The sequence below is a fragment of the Pipistrellus hanaki genome (assembly GCF_964339955.1).
Source record: "Pipistrellus hanaki genome assembly, chromosome: 6".
In the NCBI taxonomy this organism is placed as follows: Eukaryota; Metazoa; Chordata; class Mammalia; order Chiroptera; family Vespertilionidae; genus Pipistrellus; species Pipistrellus hanaki.
The window spans coordinates 48,671,278-48,695,094 of record NC_140508.1 but is presented as its reverse complement, the minus strand read 5'-3'; the positions used below and the strand labels follow the sequence as shown (position 1 = coordinate 48,695,094).

The following is a 23,817-nucleotide window of genomic DNA, read 5'->3' as shown; positions in this document are numbered from 1 at the left end:
TGCTGTGATAGAAGCGGTATGATTCATAAGAAGAGTGTTGGGGAGGCCTGGACCATAAGACTGGGTAGATCATGGAAGGAGTTATCTGCAAAAAGGTGTGGGTAGGGAAAAAACAAAGAATTAAATATGAAAGATCACAAAGAACAAGGATGTGTCATTAAAGATTAAGGTTAAGATCATTGGTCTCCTATTGCTATGCATGAATGCTAAAGTCGGACAGTGAAGAAGTCTGATAGGGAAAAAAAAATCACTTGGAATACGGGGCTGGAGGGAAGCTCTATGGGCACTCCGGACTGCCAGAAGGATGAACAAGTGGGTCCTGGAGCAAATTAAGCCTGAGACATCAGTGGAAGCAAAAATGACAAAAATAAAGCTGTCTTACTTTGGACACATCATGAGAAGACAGGATTTTATTTTATTTTATTTTATTTTTTAAAGATAACAATGTTAGAAAAAAATCAAAGTAGTAAAAAAAGAGAAAAACCAAATATAGGATAGATTGACTTTATAAGGAAGCCACAGGCATCTGTCTACAGGAGTTGATCAGAGCTACTGAGGACAGGTCATTGGGAACATCACTCATTTGTAGGATGTCCAGGAGTCAAAGCTAACTCAATAGCATGCAACAACGAATACTTGCTATATATATATATATATATATATATATATATATATATATATATATATATAGAGGAGAGAGAGAGAGAGAGAGAGAGAGAGAGAGAGAGAGAGAGAGAGAGAGAGGTGGGTTAGAAAGATCATTCACAAGTATAATTATACACTATAATAACATGGGAAGCCAGTCGCTATTATTATGCTTAATAATGTAAATCAGGTTATAAAATACATGTAAACACATTATGCAAGTCTGTGTTTCCTTAATCATAGTTCCATGCTTAATCTTTAGAGCATGTTCCAGTGGTGAGAACTAATGTTAATGCAAACTACTGGTCAACCACATGGGGCCTAGGACTTTAGGTGTCAATCACATTTTGCTTTCAACAATAAATTATATCCTTCCCTCTCCTAAAATTACATAATAACTAGAGGCCAGGTGCATGAAATTCGTGCATGGGCGGATGTGTCCCTCAGCCCAGCCTGCACCTCTTCAATCTGGGACCCCTCGAGGAATGTCCAACTGCCCATCCTACTGGGATCAGGCCTAAACGGGCAGTCGGACATCCTTCTCACAATCCAAGACTGTTGGCTCCCAACTGCTTGTCTGCCTGCCTTCCTGACTGCCCCTAATCACTTCTGTCTGCCATCCTGATCACCCCCCTAACCACTCCCCTGTCAGCCCTATTGCCCCTAACTGCCCTCCCCTACCAGCCTGGTCACCCCAACTGCCCTCCCCTACAGGGCTGGGTCCCCCTAAACTGCCCTTCCCTGCAGGCCTGGTTCCCCCCCAACTGCCCTCCCCTGCATGTCTGGTCACCCCTAACTGCCCTCCCCTGCAGGCCTGGTCCCTTCACCCCAATTGCTCTCCTCTGCAGGCCTGGTCACCCCTCACTGCCCTGTCCTGCAGGCCTGGCTTCTCCCAACTGCCCTCTCCTGCTGGCCATCTTGTGGCAGCAATCTTGTGTCCATATAGAGGCAGCCATCTTGTGTGTTGGAGTGACAGTCAGTTTGCCTATTACTCTTTTATTAGATAGGATAGAGGCCTGGTGCATGGGTGGGGGCTGGTTGGTTTGCCCTGAAGGCTATTCTGGATCAGGGTGGGGGTTCCCTTGAGGAGTGGGGCGGCCTGGGTGAGGGGTTTGTGGTGGTTTGCAGGCCAGCCATGCCCCCAGGTGACTCAAGCATAGGCTGGAAGCAGGTATCTGGGATTTATTTATCTTCTATAATTGAAACTTTGTAGCCTTGAGTGGAAGCTAGGGCAGGGGAAGCTTGGCTTCCTCCATCACCGGGGACAACCCAAACCTCCTTCTTGTTCTGACTCTGTGGCCACCACCATCTTGGTTGGGTTAATTTGTGTAATCACTCCTGATTGGCTGTGGGCATGGCTTGTGGGCATAGTGAAGGTAAGGTCAATTTTCATGTTTCTCTTTTATTAGATAGAATTAAAATCCAGCACACATTAAACCATTATTCCCCATGTCTTAGCTGTTTAGATTCTGAACTGCCCCCAATTTTCCTTTTTGCAGTCTAGTATATTCATACCAATGGTCATCCTCAGTCTCACTGCCAGTGACTCACCCAGGTCAATGCTATCTTGGTCACATTACAGTGAGAGGCAAATAGAGAACCCGTAGATGAAGAGTTCATAGTGTATGTTACTAGGTTTATCTGAAGGGGAGAATTCATGGCTCGTATGAAAATACCAAGCACATTCTCTCTCATTTATGAGGTACGTAAAGCTATTGGCACAATAGAAAGTGATTGCTCTTTGATGAGTGTGGCACAAAACAGGCTTCCCTTTTAAAAACTAAATAAAAGCTTCATCATTGAGAAACATTTTCTCTAACAATCTTATCACCTTGTTATTTCCAAACCCTGCCTCATAGTTCCTTTCTTGATGAAATGTGCTCTATCGTTACTTCCAACTCACAGAAGAGTTTCTGCTTTCTGCTTAGAGAATTAAGCAACTCAACCCTTCTTGCTGTGTATGAATTGCCTGCTTCCCTCAGCTTTCAGTCGGCTGTGGCGTGCTTCACTCCGCTGTTTCCTCTGTCACCCAATCACTTCAAAACCATGAAGAGGCAAATCTCCTCCTCAGTGTCTCCAGGACTGACTGACACCACAGCTCCCTCTGCTCTTGTTCCTGTTAGCTGTAGTGACTCGGAATTCTGTCACAAAGGTTGGACAAGGCAACTTCCGACTAATTTTAAAGAGCATATTTTCTATTGCTTTCATAAAATATTTATTTCTTGAAGTTTATGTTTTACTCACAGAGAAATATATCTTAAAATGAGACAATGAGTACTTTTACATATTAATCTTTGGGTTACAAAAGCTTTTTGTAATGAAATACTGCATTGTATAGCAATTAATATTTAGAAATAAATCTACATTAGATGCAGAAATTTATGGGCTAAATTGAGTCAATTTCTTTAGGGTGCAGAAAAAAGTGAAATAGAATTTTCCTTAGAACCAGAACTCAAGAGTTTATGTAAAGCAAGAAACTAAAATTATGCTTAAAATTCTTAACTGGTGAATGGGTAAAGAATTTGTAGTACATTCGTAGCACAATAAAAAGAAATGAACTCTTCTATAAGAGACACTATGGAAAAATCTAAAAGCATTATGCTAATTGAAAGTAGCCAGACATGTATTTAAATAACATTCTGGGAAAAAACAAAACCATAGGGAAAGAAAATCAGATCAATGTTCCCCAGGAGATTTGCTCACTTGGTATCCATTTGGAAATTAGAAAGAATTTTCACAAGTTATTCTTAGCAAAAGTAGCAGGATTTAAGACACCAGTCTAGGACAAGTCCTAAGTAACCAGAGGAAGACTTCTTTGTCAATGTTGCAGAGAGTTTTATATAAACAACTTTGAGTAAGTGAAGGCATAATCTGAGAATCTTCTTTAAATGAAACAACACACAACATTCTAAGGTAGATTCGTATAGATAAGATGTGTGCCTAGAGCAGAGAATCAGTGGAACCTGCATAACGACACTAAACAAAATATAATCCTAGCTATTTTGGGTTATGGTTTTCACCATTTCATGGTGAAAAGAGAAACACCATATTAAACCTCATGTGATACATTTATAGTTTGTCACTTATAATTGAAGGTAGCTGCATACTAAATTGCCCACACACCCTGGCTGCTTTTGCTCAGTGGATAGAGTGTTGGACTAAGGACTAAAGGGCCCTGGGTTCGATTCTGGTCAAGGGCACATGCCCGAGTTGCAGGCTAGGTCCCCAGTGGGGAGAGTTCCGGAGGCAGCCGATCGATGATTCTCATCACTGATGTTTCTGTCTCTCTCTCCCTCTCCCTTCCTCTCTGAAATCAATAAAAATACATTAAAAAATAAGGTAAATTGCCCACAGTACTCATTTTAGGATGCCATTCTCATCTAAAGTTTTCCAATTTACTCCTTAAGGTGGAGCTTTACAGAACAATATCGACTAAGTGGGTTTTGCACAACCAATTCCCCAATAATGTGAAGGAGAAAAAATCCTTCCTCAAGGAGGCACAAATTAATTGGGGGGAGGGTCCATATTGCACTTTGACCTCCCCAGGAGAGAGGAATTAGTTTTGAGCTTGCTTAAGCAAGGTTAGAGGAAATACAAATGAACCCATTTGAATAGAGCTGGGATTTGGCTGCTGAAATGATGTTGCTAAAGCATTCCTTTTCCTTTTGATTAGACTTTATATTGCAAATAAATTAGTTAATTCCAGCATAATTACTAAGGGGTTGGCTGTCCAGTTCTCTGCTGAGTGATCCAGTTCCTGCCAATTGCCTTAATAGTAATACAACAGATGCAAACATAGTAGACTCAGAAATCCCAGGCACCAGCAGAGTGGGTTCAAAGTGGTAATAGGAAAGCAAATAGAAAGTCAGTGGGGGCACGTTCTATGGCTGCCTGACCCTGGTTTGACTCGTTTCAAATACAATCCTTTTGCAGAGCAATGGAGCGTGAGTCTCTCAAATGGAACTCCAGGGAGAGTCCTTTGTTTCAAAGACTGAAAGGTTGAAAGAATTCATTGCATCTGCAAAGCCAAATGTCAAAAGTTGTGTTTCTCATTCCTCAGGCCTGTGGTTAACTAAGCACTTGATTGACACTCTGCGGCACAGAACAGGGCATGAGAGCTAGGGGCACTGAGGCCTTCAGCTTGAAAAGCTGTCAGCATATGCTACCTTGTTTATTATCACATGTGACAAAAGACACAATGCAATGGGTCTCATTCGTAGTAGTTGTGGCTCCCACTTGCTGTGTGCTTGCCACATGCCGGCACTGTGATCATTTCCTTATGTGCGTATCATCTCATTTAATTCTAAAACAGCCCTGTGGGCGAGGCAAAATTAATCTCCAGTTTTCAGATGAGGAAACTGATGCTCAAACACGTTAAGCATCTCCCACAAGGAAACCCTAACCCAGCTTGCATTGTCTGCGATTTCATATTTTAGTTTAAAACCACCTCGTTTCATTACCTTAATGTGAGAAATGTACTAGGTCCCAATGCCAAATGTGGGCAAGCGGTAAAGATTTTTTCATTCTAGTACCTTCCCTGGAGGAATGGTTTTCTAAATTATATTGATTACAATCAAAATAGCAAATGAAAGTAAATATACAAAATGAGTTTCTGTGGCCTAGTTTGATTTATGGACACACATTATACACATGAAATCCTTCTTGATTCATGTACTCTTGGAGTCATTCTGTGAGCCAATGAAAGCATAATTCAACATGCCTAAGGTCTTTATGTTTTGACAAATGCACTAATCACATTTGGGAGAATGTCACTGTATACATAAAGTATTTATCATATGAAAATATTGCTAAGCCAGCTGGCATGGCTCAGTGGTTGAGTGCCAACCTATGAATCAGGAGGCCGTGGTTCGATTCCTGATCAGGGCACATGCCCAAGTTATGGGTTTGATACCCAGTGTGGGTTGTACAGGAGGCAGCTGATTCTCTCTGATCATTGATGTTTCTATCTTTCTCTCCTTCTCCCTTCCTCTCTGAAATCAATAAAAAATATTGCTAAATATTCAATGATTGAGATGAATTTTCTTGCAAAATCTCCTCAGTTCTTTGTTCCAACTAGGTGGTATATTGGTGTTAATAAAAGCGATTGAAACATCTATTTTATTTATTAGTTTTTTTCATCAGACCCAGATATATTGCTAAAAAATTTATGTTAAGGGATTACTCATTTATAAGAAATATTTTCTGTTCTGAATTTTACTGATTCTCTGGCAACCATTTTCGAGCATATTGGCAATAAGTCAGGCCAAAGGGTCAGTTTGTCGAGATTTTACAAGTATCACATTTTACCACAATCAAGAGGCACAACAAGGCAGGAAGAGGTGTGGGCCACCAGCTCCTGGCACTGGATATTCACTATCTCTTGGGATGCATGAGGTCTCTTTGTCAAGAACATGGCTGGGTCGCCCAGCAGAGTTATGAGTTAGGAAATGCCTTTATTTTATGCCCCAAGTATTTAGTTTAAGTGGCTCTCTCTAGGGAGCTCTGTCTCATAAATCCACAGTTGCAGTCTGTTCACCACAGGAATCCCAAGCAAGGAGCATCCCGCTAAGCGTATCCATGGATTCGGATTCCCCTTCCAGCAATATCATTAGTTTACTTTCCAGGAGGTCACTAGCCTGTGTGCAAGATGAGATGGCACCCCTTGCTTTCTTTCTGTCTCCCTGGAGATCCCTTTAGTGTTGCTCGGGAGAGAGGTGGATCACAGACCAGGTGTGTGAACTCCCTTCTCCACAGTGAGGTGCACTGTTGTGTTTATAACTTCTTTTTATCACTTTGTTCAGAGCACTGATTAAGTTTAGGACCAAGATCAGCAGTTTAATTTCCATGTGATCCAGGCATCAATGTTTCATGGTGAGGTACCATGTCTCCAGTGCAGGCCACCATGTTGGGAGTGAGGTGTTGTTGTTTTTTGGGTTTTTTTTTTGTGTTTTTTTTTTTTTTAAGTTCCATTTGGAAAGGAAAGGGTGAGTAATAGGTAGATATGCTACTACAAATCCAGGACCTACATTGGGAAAATACTTTAACAGATACAAGAGTGAACAAGTACAGATCCAGGTTTCTGAAGGGCCCAAAGTTTATACAATTTTTGAGGCTTTCACTTTAATAAGAATAGAAAAATATTTCACGTGCACAATGATAAAAATATTGACCACACATGTTCAATATTGAGATTGAAAGGGACCCTTTTATTAGAGAGGGGTCCTGAGGCTGGAAGCTCATTAGCATCTCAGTAAATCTGCCTGTAGGTGAATATGATACTTGTGCCAAAATAATTGCATCCAATAGCACTGGAGCTCAAAAAACAAACAAACAAACAAACAAAAAAAAAACCCCAAACCAACAAAAAACATAAAAAATAAGTACACAAAATGACTGTGCCTTAAAAGATATTTAGGTAGAGGAAAAACAGAAATAAAATATACAAAAAAATGTAGAGAATAAAGCTAAAACATTTGCACAGAGTCTACTGTGGGTACTATTTTTTTTTTTTTAAATCCTCATCTGAGGATTTGTTTATTGATTTAAAAGAGAGGGGTGGAAAGAGATAGAGAGAGCTAGAGCTAGAGAGAGAGAGAGAGAGAGAGAGAGAGAGAGAGAGAGAGAGAGAGAGAGAAACATCAAGGTGAAAGAGGAACAGTAATCAGTTGCCTCCTGTATGCACCCTGACTGGGGTTGTAACCTGCAACCTAAGTATGTGCCCTGACCGGGAACTGGAACCCAAACTTTTGATGTATGGGATAGCACTCTAACCGAGCTACTTGGCCAGGACTACTATGGGCCACCATTTATCCAACACCTTACCCTATGTCTGGAGCTTTCACAATAACACAAAAGTAAATATTATGCTCTCTATCTTAAAGACAAATACCAAAGTAAAGAGTAGTCCCCCCCTTATCCATGGAGGATATGTTCCAAGATTCCCAGGGGATCCCTGAAATTACAGATAGCACTGAATCCGACAAATACTTCCCCCCTATACCATATTCCTATGTAAAGGAATTACACATAGTTAGAAGTAACAGCAATAACTAAGAATGAAATAGAAAAATTAGAAAAAGATTGTGATAAAAATATGTGAATGACTGACTTCTCCTGATTTTCAACCTAATTGTTCACCCCTCCAGTCTTCTATGTTACATTACATGGCAACTAGATTTTTCTGGTTGCTTGGACTAATTATTGAAGTCATACATGCATAATATAGTTTTCTCACTTTCCACATGTATTCAGACTTGAACTTTAAACCTGGCATCTTCCCCTCTTCTTCCCTGCTACACCTTTGGTCTAACAACATCCAGAGTAATCTCTTCTATGACACAGGTGACATTGCATCAGCTTGACTACTTGCCTCATGGGCTTTCCAGTCCATTGAAAGTAAAATTCCAAATCTTCCAGTGAAGCCAAAAGATGCTACTTAGCCTGGCCCATAGCTCTTGTTTGAGGTCATCTCCTAAAACCCCCTCACTTGTTCTGCTCTGGCCACACTTTCTGATCCTTAAACATGCAAGTGTGACACTGTTCCTGGTCAGGCTTTCAGACCTGATACTCCCTTAGCCAATAATGTTATTTTTCAAATACATGCCTAAATGTATTTGAAATTCCTTTAGGTATTTATTGTAATATTTCCATATATAAGAGGCTTCTTTGACCACCTTATCAAATTGCACCCTCCCACAGCACAACCATCCCTTTAATATGCCTTTTCTTCCATAATACTCATCAACATGTAACATATTATGCATATTTATACTAATTTGCTTATCTTATAAATAGCTTATAAGCATTATGAAGTTATCCCAACCATCCAGGACATGCCTGGCATATATTATAAACTCCATAACTGTCATATTCTGTCAAATATAAAGCACCCAAGTTCATAAGACCCATCTTCATTTTATATATCACTATAGGAAAAATGTGCCAATTATATTATCATACAAGCCTTTTTTTTATCACTTACAATTTTTGTATGTGTTGAAAGACTCAGGCTCACTTGTCATGGATAATAGTATATTACTGTTAATCATATAGAAAAATATAAATAAAATAAGTTAGGGACAGAATGGCTTTCACACATACAGAGTTCAACTCTTATGAATCAACCTAGAGTTAAAACTGCCCTTTGTTTCCCTTTATTCACAAAAGATCACTTCACTTGCCACTGGGAGAGTTAGTGCTACAGATTTCTTCATTAAAGAGCATGCTGAGTTCGACTTTCAGGTTTTCTTTTAAAACACTGACATATCTTCTATCCATTCTATGCTGGCTGGCGCACACTTTATCTACCAGAAGGTGTTTATAGTGAGTTTTTAGACAGCACCCAAGACTCACATTCCTTTTTTCAAATGGTTCTAAAAGATGTCTTGACCAAGACATTAAAGAGTTATAATTAAACTGAAATATAATTAAACTCAAGAAGGGAAGCACAAAGATTTCGCTAACATCAATGGAAGTGAGAAAAACATGAGCATCTATGACCAAGGCTGGGTGTATCCAGGCAATTATGACTAATCACTATCACCTCCGGGCAGCAGCCAGTTAATGATGCCGTTCAAGAGAAGGTCTTCAGAAATGTGAAAATATGTGTATCTTTTGAAAAAAAAATCAATCAACAGTTAATAAATGAATGGTTCAACTGTTCTAAGGAAGCCATGTAAGAGTAGCCTCCTGTAAGCTGTCTCATCAATGTAGGTGGCAACCTGCCACCTCTCCAAGGAGGAGATCAAACCAGAACTTCACATCTTTCTCCATTGATTTTTATCTCTTTGATTCTGGCAACCATTCCTTGATTTAATGACTATTACTAAAGTTTAGAAACTTTCTGAAGGAGAATAAAAAAACCTAAAAGGAAGGCCAAACTATCATTGGGATCCCTAGAGACCAATTAATGAAAAGCAATTCACACTAAAGTATGTGTGGGTTCAATAAAAATGTATTGAACTTTAAAGTTAATGGAGCAAAAATTAAGATCAGAGTCTCCATTTTTTGGTAAGAACAGTTTCCTAAGTCATTTAATTAATGTTTTATCCTAGGGGAAAAAATTAGTCCCAGTATGATAGTAGCAAGAGATTTACCAAATTAGACAGAGGGAAAAAAGGCATGAAGGTCCTAAAAGGCTTTGTCTTAGCATTACTCTTTTGGAATTACAGAAAAAAAATGTATTTTGATATATCTAATTTTTTTTACTTCTTAAGGCATGCAGTAAATATGAATAAATGGCTAAAAATTGCTACCAAATCATATACCTGTGCAAAGAGCTTTGCTTCTATAAATCAAACCTGGAAAAACCCTTCTGCTCTTGGCTCCATTTAACCAGAGTGAGATAGTGTGGAATTTATAAAAATAGATGCACAAAAATTGGTCAACATCCCAATTATTAATGTGAAAAGAACACCCAAAAATCAGTGATGGAAAAAATAACAAGTGAACAATATACTCAAGAACAAGCCTCTAATCATATATAGAAACAAACAACAATAAAAAATAACAGAATATCAAATTTCTCTACCAAAACAGAAATATCTTAAGTCAACATTTTAATACTTGTGGCTACAAGGTCAAGAAGAGCACTATCTTTGCACCAGTAGGGGGCGTATGAATTGATATCAGTTTCCTTGAAAGCAATTTGCTATATTGTAAAGAACCTAGAAAATGTTCACTTCCTTTTGCCCAGTGATTCTTCATTAAAAAGGTTTGGCTAAGAAAATAATCAGAGATTTGTACATTTTTACTGATCGTCAGTGTGGCTTTATCTATGATAATTAATTCTGGAAACATCTTAATGTCATATGTTCAAATACCATACAGCTTTAGAGACTTGATTTTAAAGGGCTCAGAGATTACTTTTCAATGTAATATTAAGTGGAATTATAGTATAACTTTATTACCATACACAAATGACTTAAAGAACAGAAATTAACTTTCTCATAGTTCTGGAACTAGAAGTCCAAGATCAAGGTGCCAGGTTAGTTGGTTTCTGGTGTGGACTCTCTTCCTGGCTGTAGATGACCACCTTCCCCTGTGTCCTTCTTCTAGGACAGAATAAAGAGAAAACCAGCTTTTCTCTTCTTCTAAGGGCATTAATCCCATCATGAGGGTCCAAACCTCATGACCTAATTTATTGAATTCTTTTCCAAGAGTTCCATCACCAAATACCATCATATTGGAGGTGAGAGTGTCAACATATGAATTTTAGGGACAGACATAATTTAGTACCTAGCAGTGAGATAAGAACTAAAGTTTATTTTTCTACCTTGTGGGCATCTAGTCATTCCAGCACCATTGTATCTTTTCCACATTGAATATCCTCTGCATATTATTGAAAAATAAAAGGCTATATATACAGGTGTCTATTTTTGAACTCTTCATTCTTTTCAACTGACTGATAGGTGTACCCTTGTGTCATTACCACACTGTCCGTATTATTTTAGCTTTCTAGCAAGTCTTAAAATAGATAGTGGAAATCTATCAGATATGTTCTTTTCCAGATTGTTTTAACTATTCTATAAAATTGTTTTGCAATTTTATATATATTTTAAACAACTTGTCATTTACCTCAGAAAAGTCAATTGAAATTTTTATTGTGATTATATTGTCTATATATTGATTTAGAGAAAATTTTCATCTTACTATAGAGTCTTTGAATTAATGAATGAGATACATGTCTCCATTATTTTTGTATTCTTTAATTTTTCTTAGTTATATTTTACTTTTCAATGTATAACTCTTTAACATATTTTGTAAAATCAAAATGTATATTTTATATCTTGATGACAGTATAAGAGGCAATTTCAAACATTTCCCTTCCAATTATTTATAGATTACATATACAATAAAATTTATTTTTGTATATTGATCTTATATGCTGAAATCCAATTGCTAAATTCACTTCTAAATTCTAGTAGCTTTTCATTAAGATTCCTTTAGATTTTTCCCCCTTACTAATTTAAGGGTAAAGAAGTTTGACTTTTTCACAGGTAATAATATTGGAGTGTAAACTCATTCCAGACTTAAGCATGGTAAATTATAGAGTTCTTGTGTATCTGCTGCTTCTTCAATGAAAGAGGCACCTAGGAACCCATAAATTTTGCTTAATTACCAGGTAGTATGAAGACAGCCACTCAGTCTTCCCCTTGTCTGTACCACAATGTCTTGCTGCACCTTGTCCCATTTTCTCTTGGCCTCAAATTTCTGACTCAAGATGGATAACATGAACTTCCCATTCTAGACATTGAGTTTATAATGATCTCTCCAGCATTTTCATGCAAGCTTCTCCCAAGCTTTTCCCTTGGCTTCCCATGTTTTTGGCTAAGGATATATCTTAGCAGAGTTCTTTAGGAAGAGAACTCTTCAGACTTAAGTAGAAGCTTCATTCAGAAATTAGAAAGCAGAAAAATTACATAATTTCTGATAAAGAGTAGGAGTAATCAAGTCCAGCCTGTGCAGCTCAGTGATCGAGCATCAATCTATGAACCAGGAGGTCACAATTCCATTCCTGGTCAGGGTACATGCATGGGTTGCAGTCCTGACCCCTAGTAGGGGGTGTGCAGGAGGCAGCTGATCAATGCTTCTCTCTCATCACTGATGTTTCTATTTTTCTCTCTCCCTATCTCTTTCTCTCTGAAATCACTAAAAATATGTTTTTTAAAGATTAGGAGTAATCAAGACTCTCCAGTGCCCACTATGTGACCATACTATATGTGATGTATGCTTCTTTATATTCACTAACTTACTCTTCTCACACACATCTATGAAGTAGAGATTATAATTCTCCCCAGCAAAGACAAAAACTGAAGGCCAGAAAGGTCAAATGGAGCAAGCTAAATTATTAATAATGACAGAGCTGTGATCTAAATCTAGTTTTCCTTGATTCCCAGGACACATAGCAGTGTAAGTGTCAACATACTTATTCGACATTAAGATACTTGTTCTTTACGTTTTCTGGCATACAATTACAAAAACAACAAAGAAAAAATACTGCTAAACCAAATAACAAACAAAAATGAAAACCAAACCAAACAGAGAAAGCTTGAGGATTATGGGCCTTATCTATTTTGAAATATTTATATATTTTTTCATGTACCTTAAAATTATTAAAAATCATCAAAATCATAGAAAACCAATTAATATTGAATGTTAGATAAGCCAAAATGCACATCAAATAATTTGATGTTTTGGTAAAGAATATCAATTTTGAAACTTGTGGTGAGCCAGTATATCCCCCTTAAAGACTTTGAAGAAAAACTAATGTAGACAGCTACAAATGCAGTGAAAATACAGGGCAACCACTTTAAAAGCAAAAATAACTACTTGTTTTTTTAAAATCCCGAGACACCTACTGAAATGAGGAAACAAAGTATTTCAATTGCTCTACATAAAAATAGGAAAATAGGAGTTCCCAGGGAAAAGATGCAGGCAAGGGGGCCCTGGGGATATATTGCTAAGTGATGAAAAATAAAGCAATCTCTTTTTATATGTACATCCTTTTGAGGCCAGCTAAAAATGTATCATAAATTTTATGTCAGACAATCTCAAATCTGTAATCCATTTTTCATAACTATATGATTTTTTTAAAAAAAAATAGTGTACATGTAGAAAAATATTCATTTTCTTATGAGGATTTTTATTTCCTAATAAGTATCTAGAATGTGATTATGGTTACACTGCCAGTATCTAGGCAGACAGTTGAGTGAACTCACCGCCGCTAAGTAAACACAAGATTGGAGGCTTTTCAAGAAATCAATGTGCTTCAGAATTTAATAATACCTTCGTGCAAAAGGTGCAAAAGGGCTCCAGACTCTTAAAATTACTTCTGCTCGGTTTTTTCCCCCTTAAAAATTTAAAAGACATCTGGCCTACCCTAGGTGGATATTAGTAGAATCTGACCTTGAGTAAATACTTAACTGTTTTGTAAGAAAAATCTTATGTAATTAAAATTGCTATATCAAGTGCAACAAAACTTCACTGTAATTACCTTATAATACCATAAATTCATTTTCAGAATGTGATGAACCACATCTCCAGGGTGAGGTCTGGTACATAAAATGTCTCTCAGATACAATCCAAAACCCAGATCTTGTCTTGGATACATGATAACAATATCACAAACACATTTTGTGATGTTGCATAAACACATTGATTTAGTTGGTTGAAACTCATGTCTAAACCTTGTCTGTGGATAAGTGATTGGGAAATAAGCATTCACTTCTGACATTTATGAATTACAACTACTGTATATGCCTTAATATACTAAGTTTAAAACCTGAATTACCCATTCCATAAATTATGGATTTGTCAACATGTGTTCAGTCATTCTGAATTAATATTTATACTTTACAAATGTTATTAACATAAACATCTTGATAAATAAATATTGATTAACTTATTTTAAACCTAAAAAATATATTTAAACAATTTTATATAAAACTTTTCACAATTGTTTTATTTATAAGCACTCAGAAAATAATGCCAGCAAGGACATGCTGAATTTTATGCAAATTCTATTGTACTAAAAATATAGTAGGATACAATATAGTTTATAATAATATTGCAAACTATATTGTATTATTAATATAATTATGCAACTAGTTTGATGCCAACCTAAGAGACTGAAATAATTTTGAGTAAGATAATTAACCTGACAAAAAATTAACACAATTTTATTCTGGAGAAATTATGTGTTTGGTGAATTCTAACCTTTATAAAAACAGTGGTCAGTCTGGACACTGTGAGACTGAACCTTTCCTTCAGTTTACCTGTCACCTCCTACGCTTGGTTGCTGCCCTTAGAGCTTACCTTCCTGACTCAAAGGTGAACCACGTGGAGTCCCGCCCATATCTCCTCAGGGAGCTGAGAGGCCACATCACCAGTTTGACCTTGGCGTTGTGGATATCCCAGAGATAGATATTCTCATGAGTGATCTGCATTGTGCATTCGCCGTAAATATCCAGATTTGGTGTAGGCATCAGGTACACATTGAACCGCTCTGAAGAGAAACAAAGAATGGAGAAAGGAGGTATGACTGTAGATGTCCTGGATTGATTTGTCTACCTGCCTACAGCCCTCAGAAAGTGGTCTCGTGTTCCTGGGGGACATCCATATTCACTGCAAAACCCTACTTTCTTCCATACTACATATAAAAAAAAGAGCTCAAGTATTTTCAATCATCCATTAGCTCACTCACCCTACAACTTTTTGTTGCATGCATTCTCTATTGTGGGGATTAAATGATTAAATTATATGGTGGAGAAATGAGGGTAAAAAGCTAAGTGAATTTCAGCCCAATTGCTGCTTCCTGTCTGCTTCTTCACACACCTCAAGTGGATATCATACACACAATTCCTAAGAGGAGTGTCTTATTTAATTTAAGCAAGAATTTACTCATATTTTACCTCTGTGGCATGAAGTATTCAATGCACGCTCAGACTAACTGTCAAAACACATTGCATTCACTGTCACTTTCAGCCCATGATAATCGCAGGTATTCATTACTGCCTTCTGCAGGACTTCATAATGTGGTTTTTGGTATGCAAAAATAAAAATACACAATTGTTTCATTCCTGGATATTTTATACTTGAAAATCTGATTATTGGGCAATAATTGCAAATATAATTTTATAACTTGTGTGCATCTTAAAGGCTACCACAAAATTCTGCAGCTTCTAATTCCCAGTTAAATGCATTATATGCAATTAATTTTGGAAAATAAGATTAGTTTGTAAGTTCCAGGAAGTAAAAACTTTAAGATAACCTACAAAGTGTCTTATAAAATATCCCTAGTTTCTAGTCTTAAAGTAAGTGATAAATATTGGTTAACTACGAATAAAATAAATATTGCCATAATAAATATGGTTTGCAAGAATTGAGGAATTATAAACAAATAATGATCATGATAACAAAAATTGTAAGAATTATTGGCAGATAAATCCGTGTGAGTTTAAATTTAATTATGAATAGTGCTTTAAAGGCAGCTCTGTTGAATTAATTATTTTGAAAGGGATAATGGTGCAGCTGCAGTTGGAAGAGGATTGATATGTTTAGGAATGTGCTATCATCCATCAGAATGCCTCAATTTAAACATTGACTGCGTGTACTGAGCTGGCATTGTCTGTATAATAGAAAGAATCTTTTCTGTGGCAGGTATTTTGCAGAATAACCATTTGTTGATGCAAAAAAAAAGACAGTAAAATTGGATTCTACATAAGTTAAATTTAATTTAAGCATGATCACTTGAAATTTAGTAACCATGTGAACAATAGTTATAATTAAGTGTCTAGGTATTTTTGACTAAAATAATCTAATAATTCAATTTTTTACTTAGATTATTGACCTATAAAACTAATATGTATATGATTTCACATTCACTTCCTAAAGACAAATTAAGATAAATTCTATAAATGATAAATGAAGAAATAACACTGCCCTATTAATTATTTGCAATAAAAAGCACACACACATATTTATGAAATATATATTGTAAATTCAAAATTTCTTGTGTGAAACCAAGTAAGTTATGAACATTTAGCATTAAAAACATCACCCACATTCCTACCACAATTCCCACACCAATGGGCTTGACAAGTAGTATACAAAAGGGGAATGATCTCATATAAGAGTATAAATGAAACTTAGACCAAACAGACTTACTCAGGAATATAGAAAATGCCTGAACAGCAGTCTTCTTTTCTTTGGTCAAGACCCTTTGGATGAAGTTCAGCTTTTACATTTGGAACTAATGATACATCAATGGCATTTATTGTGGACAGGGAAAATATTTTAATGAAAGTAAAAAGTAAAACATTCATCTAAATTCCTTTCTTTCCATCAATTTCAGAGTCTGAGGATAGCAACCAAAGAATCACCGCCAAGAAGTCAAGAAATAATGGTGCTTTCAAAATACTGAAATAAATGAACATCATTAACCAATTTTACTATTGCTTAGGGCCACATTGACCCTTGATATTCACACCACAGTTTGATGTTAAAAAAAAAAGATGTAAAAAAATAATTGTGACATTGAGTGGCCTTCAGGTAGATGCAACATGAAACATCAGAGGACTCAGGAGAACCAAATTTTCCCTGAAATGTCTGTGTGCTCTAATGTTAGCAGATAAATCCAGCGATGGTGAAGACAGAGAGTCTAATCATCACAGTGGACATGGGGAAAAGCTGGAGAATAATAAATGAGTGAATTTAATAAGATTCACCTACTATAGGGCTCTAGATCTTTACATGTAAACACAAAGTGATTGAGTAACTTGCCCCAAGGAGTCCTTCCAGAGCCAGCCCCAGGCAACAGAGTGCAGGTGAAAGGTACCTGTGGTGGCCCTTTCCCCCTTGCCTGCCTACAAATTTCTGTCTTCACACACTTTGTTACCTAGCAACTCAAGTTAACCCATTCTTGATAACCCCTCTTTTAATGTTATTTCTTGCATCTTTTGAAAAATTTATCCTAAAGTATTTTATTTACAATTTTTAAATATTCAATCCATCCTCCCTTCATTTCCAAGAATTAGAGATTCAATTAAAAACTAGACTAGTGTCATCCAGCAGGAAACTAGGCACATAAAGATGAGAGCAGTGCATCAATTATCTAGTAAATTATACTCTTCCTATCCCATCATCATGGGAGGAAGGTTTCTGCACTTGCTGTGAATAATTTACTTGATGCCCTTACGTAACAGGCTGTTGTTCTAATTCATTATGGTTTCCATTGGAAAGACCATTTCAATATGATAAAGTTAAAATTGGCTCCACTTAAGAGACTTAAAAAAATTCTTTATTGTTGAAAGTATTAATACATATATCTCTTCTTTTCCCACATTGACCTCTCCCTGGCCACTCCCTCTACCCCCAGCACATGTCCCCATCCCCCAACTGTCTGTATCCTTTGGTTATGCTTATATGTGTGCATACAAGTCCTTTGGTTGATCTCTTACGTACACCCCCCACCCTCACCCTCTCCTGTCTTCCCTCTGAGGCTTGACGGTCTGTTTGATGCTTCTACGACTCTGGATCTATTTTTGTTCATCAGTTTATGTTGTTAATTATACTCCACAAATAAGTAAGATAATGTGCTATTTATATTTCTCAGACTGGCTTATTTTGCTTAGTATAATGCTCTCCAGGTTCATCGATGCGGTTGCAAATGGTAAGAGTTCTTTTTTATAGCAGCGCAGTATTTCATTGTGTAGATGCACCATAGTTTTCTATCAACTCATCTGCTGATGGGCATTTAGGTTGTTTTCAAATCTTATCTTAGTTATTGTGAATTGAACATAGGGGTACATATATCCTTTTTGGTGTTTCTGGTTTCTTGGGATATATTCCTAGAAGTGGGATTACTGGGTCAAATGGCAGTACCATTTTTAGTTTTTTGAGGAAACTCCATAATGTCTTCCACAGAGGCTGCACCAATCTGCATTCTCACCCGCTGTGCTGAGGGTTCCTTTTTATCCACATCCTTGCCAGCACTTGGCATTTGTTGATTTGTTGATGATAGCCATTCTGACAGGTGTGATATGGTATCTCATTGTTGTTTTGGTTTGCATCTCTTGGATGATTAATTACTTTAAGCATGTTTTCATATGTCTCTTGGCTTTCTGTATGTCCACTTTCTAAAAGTGTCTATTTAGGTCCTTTGCCCATTTTTTTTTTATTGGCTTGTTTATCTTCCTTTTGTTAACTTGTATGAGTTCCCTATACGCTTTGGAGATTAAACCCTTATCAGATGTCACATTGGCAAATATGTTCTCCCATGCAGTGGGTGCTCTTGTTGTTTTGTTGATGGTGTCTTTTGTTGTGCAGAGTCCCACTTGTTTATTTTTCTCCTTAGTTTTCATTTTCCTAAGAGATGTATCAGTAAAGATACATACTCCGTTTCTCCGAAAATAAGACAGTGTCTTATATTAATTTTTGCTCCCAAAGATGCGTTAGGTCTTATTTTCAGGGGATGTCTTATTTTTCCATGAAGAAGAATACGGTACCCATTTATTGTTAAATGAAAATAAAGGAAATTTATTACCTGTATACGGTACGGTAGTACAGTAGTTGTCAACACAAACCAGACAAACTGTGAATCCTACAGTATCAAGAATTTACTAATTTATTCAATGACAATCATGTCATCATCTTCTGGAACATCATCATAACAATCCAATTTCTGAATTTCTTGTGACTCCATTTCTTTCAGAATCAGTGGACCAAATCTCTCATGTTTAGCCTAGGGGAGCCTTATTTTCGGGGGGATGCCTTATATTTCACTCAGAAGGAAACCTGTAAGTAGGTCTTATTTTCGGAGGATGTCTTATTTTCCGGGAAACACGGTATTGCTACGACACGTCTGATCTTTTGCTGCCTATGGATTCTTCTAATATTTTTATGGTTTCCTAAAAGGACTTTTTAAAATGTTTACCTTTGTGAAATAATTTTATCTGGCAGGTGTTTTGAACATCTCTCTAATCATGCCACTTTCACATTTATGAACCTACATTTGGTTTTTACTGCCTAGAGCACTGGTTTTTAGGCTTTTGTGGGCATCAAAATGACCTAAAGGGCCTGTTTTAACACAGATGGCTGGGCGTCCTTATGAGAAAATATAATTTTATTTTAAATGGCCCAAAACAGTTACAAGATAGGATATTTATTAAACCAATGTCCTATAAAGAATGCAGCTGAATTTTCTGCAAGGGCATTGTTACATCAGGGCTAGATTGAGAGGTCCAATGGAGCAGACTGAACCTCAAAGGGCCGGGACACAGGGTTACAGTCACAACTCCAAGAACAGTCTTGAAGGAGCTACAAAACAAAGTTTAGTTAAATGGAATTGGACAAGACCAGGAGAGAAAGGGTCACTGTGCTCAGTAGAAATAGTCCAGGAAAAGGAACAGTGAAACCCCAGCCTATGTGTGTGCAAGACCGAACGGGTATTCAGCCGTGAGAAGGACCAAACCTGCCTTTCTCCGATGCCGGCATTTTTTTTTTTTTTTAAAGAATTTTTATATATATTTTTTTATTTTTATTTTATTGATTTTGTACAGAGAGGAAGGGAGAGAGATAGAGAGTTAGAAACATCGATGAGAGAGAGTCATCGATCAGCTGCCTCTTGCACACCTCCCACTGGGGATATGCCCGCAACCAAGGTACATGCCCTTGACCGGAATCGAACCCAGGACCTTTCAGTCCCCAAGCCGACGCTCTATCCATTGAGCCAAACCGGTCCCGGCCGATGCCGGCATTTTAAATAGGGCAAGTTTTGGGCAGGAACTGATCTATGTACAGCGGCGAATTTGCCTGGCAGGTGGAGGTAAGTGGGAAAAGTCCTTCCCGCTGCAGCAAGAAGCAGAGGACCTGAGATGGGGTTTCTGACATGAAGCAAAACCACCTCTAGTAGGTAGAAATGAACAGAAGACAGAGAGACAATGAGCTCTTCAGCCAGTTTCTTGACATTGGAGTCACAGTTCCTTATCAGTATTAAATGTTGCCATCACCAACCTGGTTTACTGCTTCATTTATCTAGATCTCTTTTAATTTCTCTCACTAATATTGAGTTTTCAGTGTAGAGATAGGGATATATACTTTGCCAAGTTTATCTTTGAGTATGTGAATTTTGGATGATTTTATAAATGATATTTTTTTTATATTTCACTTTGCAAATGTTTATTGTTTATTGTTAATATATGTGTAAATAGTATATAGCTTATAATATATAACACACATATATATATTTTTACATATTAACTTTTTTATTCTGCAACATCCCTGAATTTACTTAGTCTTAGTTGCTTCCTTATAAATTCCTTAGGGTATTCCAGGTACACAACCCTAACTTATTATTATTATTTATTTTAAACAAATTTTTATGATGTTCTTTTTTTTATAATATTACACAAATTAGGACCGTCAGTAGAATGCTGAATACAGGTGTTGAAAGAAGATGTCTTTGCTTATTTATAATCATACGAAGGTAGCAGAAAGTATTTTACCTTCAAGAATGATAACTGATGTGCAATTGATGAATCAATTTTTCATTGATGTGCTTCATCAGTTTGAGAAAGTCTGCTTCTATTCCTAAGTTTAGAAAGTTATTTTCATAACTGCATATTGTATTTTAAAAACTGGGTGGCTTAAAACAACGTAAATTTAGTGTCAGGTGGTTCTAGAGCCAGAAGTCTCACCTCGAGCTGTCGGCGGGGCTGTGTTCTCTACGAGGCTCCAGAGGAAGAATCCTCCCTGGTCCCTTCTAGCTTCTGTGTTTGCCAGCAACCCACGTCCTGTAGATGTCTCAATCCCTCCACATGGCCATGTTCTCACCATATATCTTCAGATCATCTTTCCTCTCTGCATGTCTGTTTCTGCCTCCAAATTTCCCCTCTTTATAAGGACACAGTGAATGTCATATTGGATTAGGGTTCATTCTAATGGCCACATTTAAACTGGATTATCTCTGTAAAGACCATATTCCCAATCAGGTCACATTCTGAGGTCACTGTAGGTTATCTTAAGTACTACTAAAAGATGTGAAGATTCTGGAAGTTGTACACATTTAAAGTTTAAAATGTATACTTAATGTACACTTTCTTGTGGCATTTTTATCCAATGTCTATGAATAAGTCTGTGTGTGTGTGCTTGTGTTTGTTTACTTTTGCCCATACCGTATGAGATTCAGAGTCAATACAAAAGCAGCTGGAAGCATTAGATAAAGATCATTCTAGCAAAGATTTTAATCAATAACTTTTACCTCAGCAACACAAATTACACTTTAAAATTATTTGCACACAGCTTCATTCTTAGCTAGTCTCAGAATAAATAAGATCAAGCTGTCTGAAGAGTCGGAAAAACAGTAGAGGGAAAGTAACAGTTTTGAATGTCCAAAACATGTGGTGGTCAACATATAATAATAAGTTAGGGTTGTGTATCTGGAATACCCTAAGGAATTTATAAGGAAGCAACTGCACAGTGAGTGTTTCCTTCAAGATAGGAGACCACAAACCACAATAATGTAATTTACTATTTCAATTCTGCACACATGTGCACCTCACTGCTCAAGAGAAACTGTAAATGAAATCCAAGCACATCCTATATAATAAAAACATAATACGCTAAGTGTTCAGTAATCCATTCAACCATTCAAAGTGTAATATGCTAGTGAATGCTAAGGCCACTCAACCACTCACTATGATGTGCAGTGACCACCAAGAGGCAGAAGCTTCGACCAGTAGGTTAGCTTGCTGCTGGGGTCTAGACAATCAGGACTGAGTGACACAGGCTGGGCATGCCATGGAGCCTTCTCATGGTCCCTCCCCACCAGGGGCCAGATGCAGTGAGCTAAGCGGTAAGAACAGCGAGCAGGTGGGGGTAAGGAGTGAGGGGTCCCAGATTGCAAGAGGGTGTAGACCGGGCTGAGAGACCCCCCTTCAGTGCACAAATTTCATCCATGGGGCCTCTAGTCATTAATAAAATAATATTTCTGATGACCGGTAAATTCTATAATTTAATACTAACATGCCTTAAGGGAAGAAGACCAAATCTGTAATGATAAATATTTCATAAAAGATTTATTCCAATTTGTACATATTAATGACTCATGTCTTAGGAAGTTAAGGATTTTGTTTATGTTCAGAGGTTTTATGCGTGAAGATGCTGGAATAGTGACTGGAAGGCACAAAGGAGAGCTTTATGATTTCAGGTCTTCTCTCACATATATTCAGGAATTATTTTTTTTGTTTTTACTTATGCTTAAATACATTTTTGATTTTTAAAATTGAGCTAAGCAAGAGAGTTGGCTTTATTTGATACAACCTCACTTCACCATCATGACAGTTCCATGAGCAAGTATTAGTTCATCTTCACACTGAAATTAGGAAACTGAAATTAGGAGAGAATTACTTGTCTGTGGGAATAGCCTGCATTTATACTGTGGCCTGGAGATTACTCAGCAGGCTACATCAGCTTGCGCTTTTTATAAATAGCTCTGGCATTGAATTCCGTGCTTGACCTAGCCTAAAAAAACCATATTAAAAATTTCCCTTTATATGCTAGACAAGTTACTTTGACATTATTATCAAGTTAGATTTAAAAATTACAGTAAACCAAAGAAGCACATTATCCATTTGGATGGAAACCATCTACAAACCCAATATTAAAATAAAAGCATACAATTCATAGTGAACAATCATACAATAATGTTTCCTCTCTTCTAGGCCTGACTTAGCAGCTTTCTTCGTATTTCTTTTATGTCATACTTGACAAATGTTAACAGCCAGAGTTTATTTTTTTATTTTTTTCCTTAAACCGAGCAGTATACGTCAGTGTGATTACGAACTTTTTGCACTTAGCACAGCTCTCAGAAAATGGACCAGAGACCTGAACTCCAAGAGAGTGGAGGGGAAACTGTGACATAAAGGCAGCTAGAAAAGGAGCTTCAGGAATGCCTTTGTGACCTTCCGAAAACTATTAACACAGGCCGTGTTTTGAGTCCATATGTGTTCATAATCAATCAGTGAGGAAAACTTGTTTTCCAGTTTAGCAACAAACAGAAAATAATGCTTTTTAATGAACTACAGGACAGTGGTTAGAACATTATCAGTCATAACAAGATGACAGCCATTGAGTGTTATCATGATGCACGTCTACCTGTTCTGTCTAATTTATAAACCATGCATAAATCTAGGAAGTCTTTTTAATAATTAGTGTCAAGCTTTGCCAATGTTAGTCAACCTTTTCAAATACTGGCCATTAAAAATTAGCAACACTGAAATGTTTCTATTTTCATACTGCTAGATCAATTGGTGGTGATGGTAATGATTTTTTAAAGATGAAGAAAAAGGAGCTTATTACATTACTTTGATTTCAGTATTTAGAGGTGCTAGAGGTGCTTCCAGGCTCCAGAAATTAACCCCTGTTGTTCAAGCCACCCAGTCTATGGCATTTTGTTATGGTATTCTAGGCTAAAACATTGTATTAGCCAAATTCCCTGAAATCAATCGATAAATAACACATTTAAGTCAAATTTGTTTATATAGACGCTAAAGTGCAGTAACTGTGAAAAAAGAAAATTTAAGAATGTTGTCCAGTCAAAACCTTATATACAGGGATTTAACTTATTAGTTCTTTATTTAGGTAAATGGTAATGTCACAAAGAAAGATGTCAGG

At 37.0% G+C, this 23,817-nt stretch overlaps 1 protein-coding gene across 1 annotated transcript in view; it reads right to left on the bottom strand.

The window, feature by feature from the left end:
- The window catches only part of DOK6 (docking protein 6), a 225,520-nt gene that overhangs the window by 74,507 nt on the left and 127,196 nt on the right, over nt 1-23,817 (bottom strand). Inside the window, exon 5 of the mRNA XM_084887401.1 lies at nt 14,461-14,650. Coding sequence (XP_084743527.1) covers nt 14,461-14,650 — 190 coding nt within the window. The remainder of the gene's footprint in view (nt 1-14,460; nt 14,651-23,817) is intronic.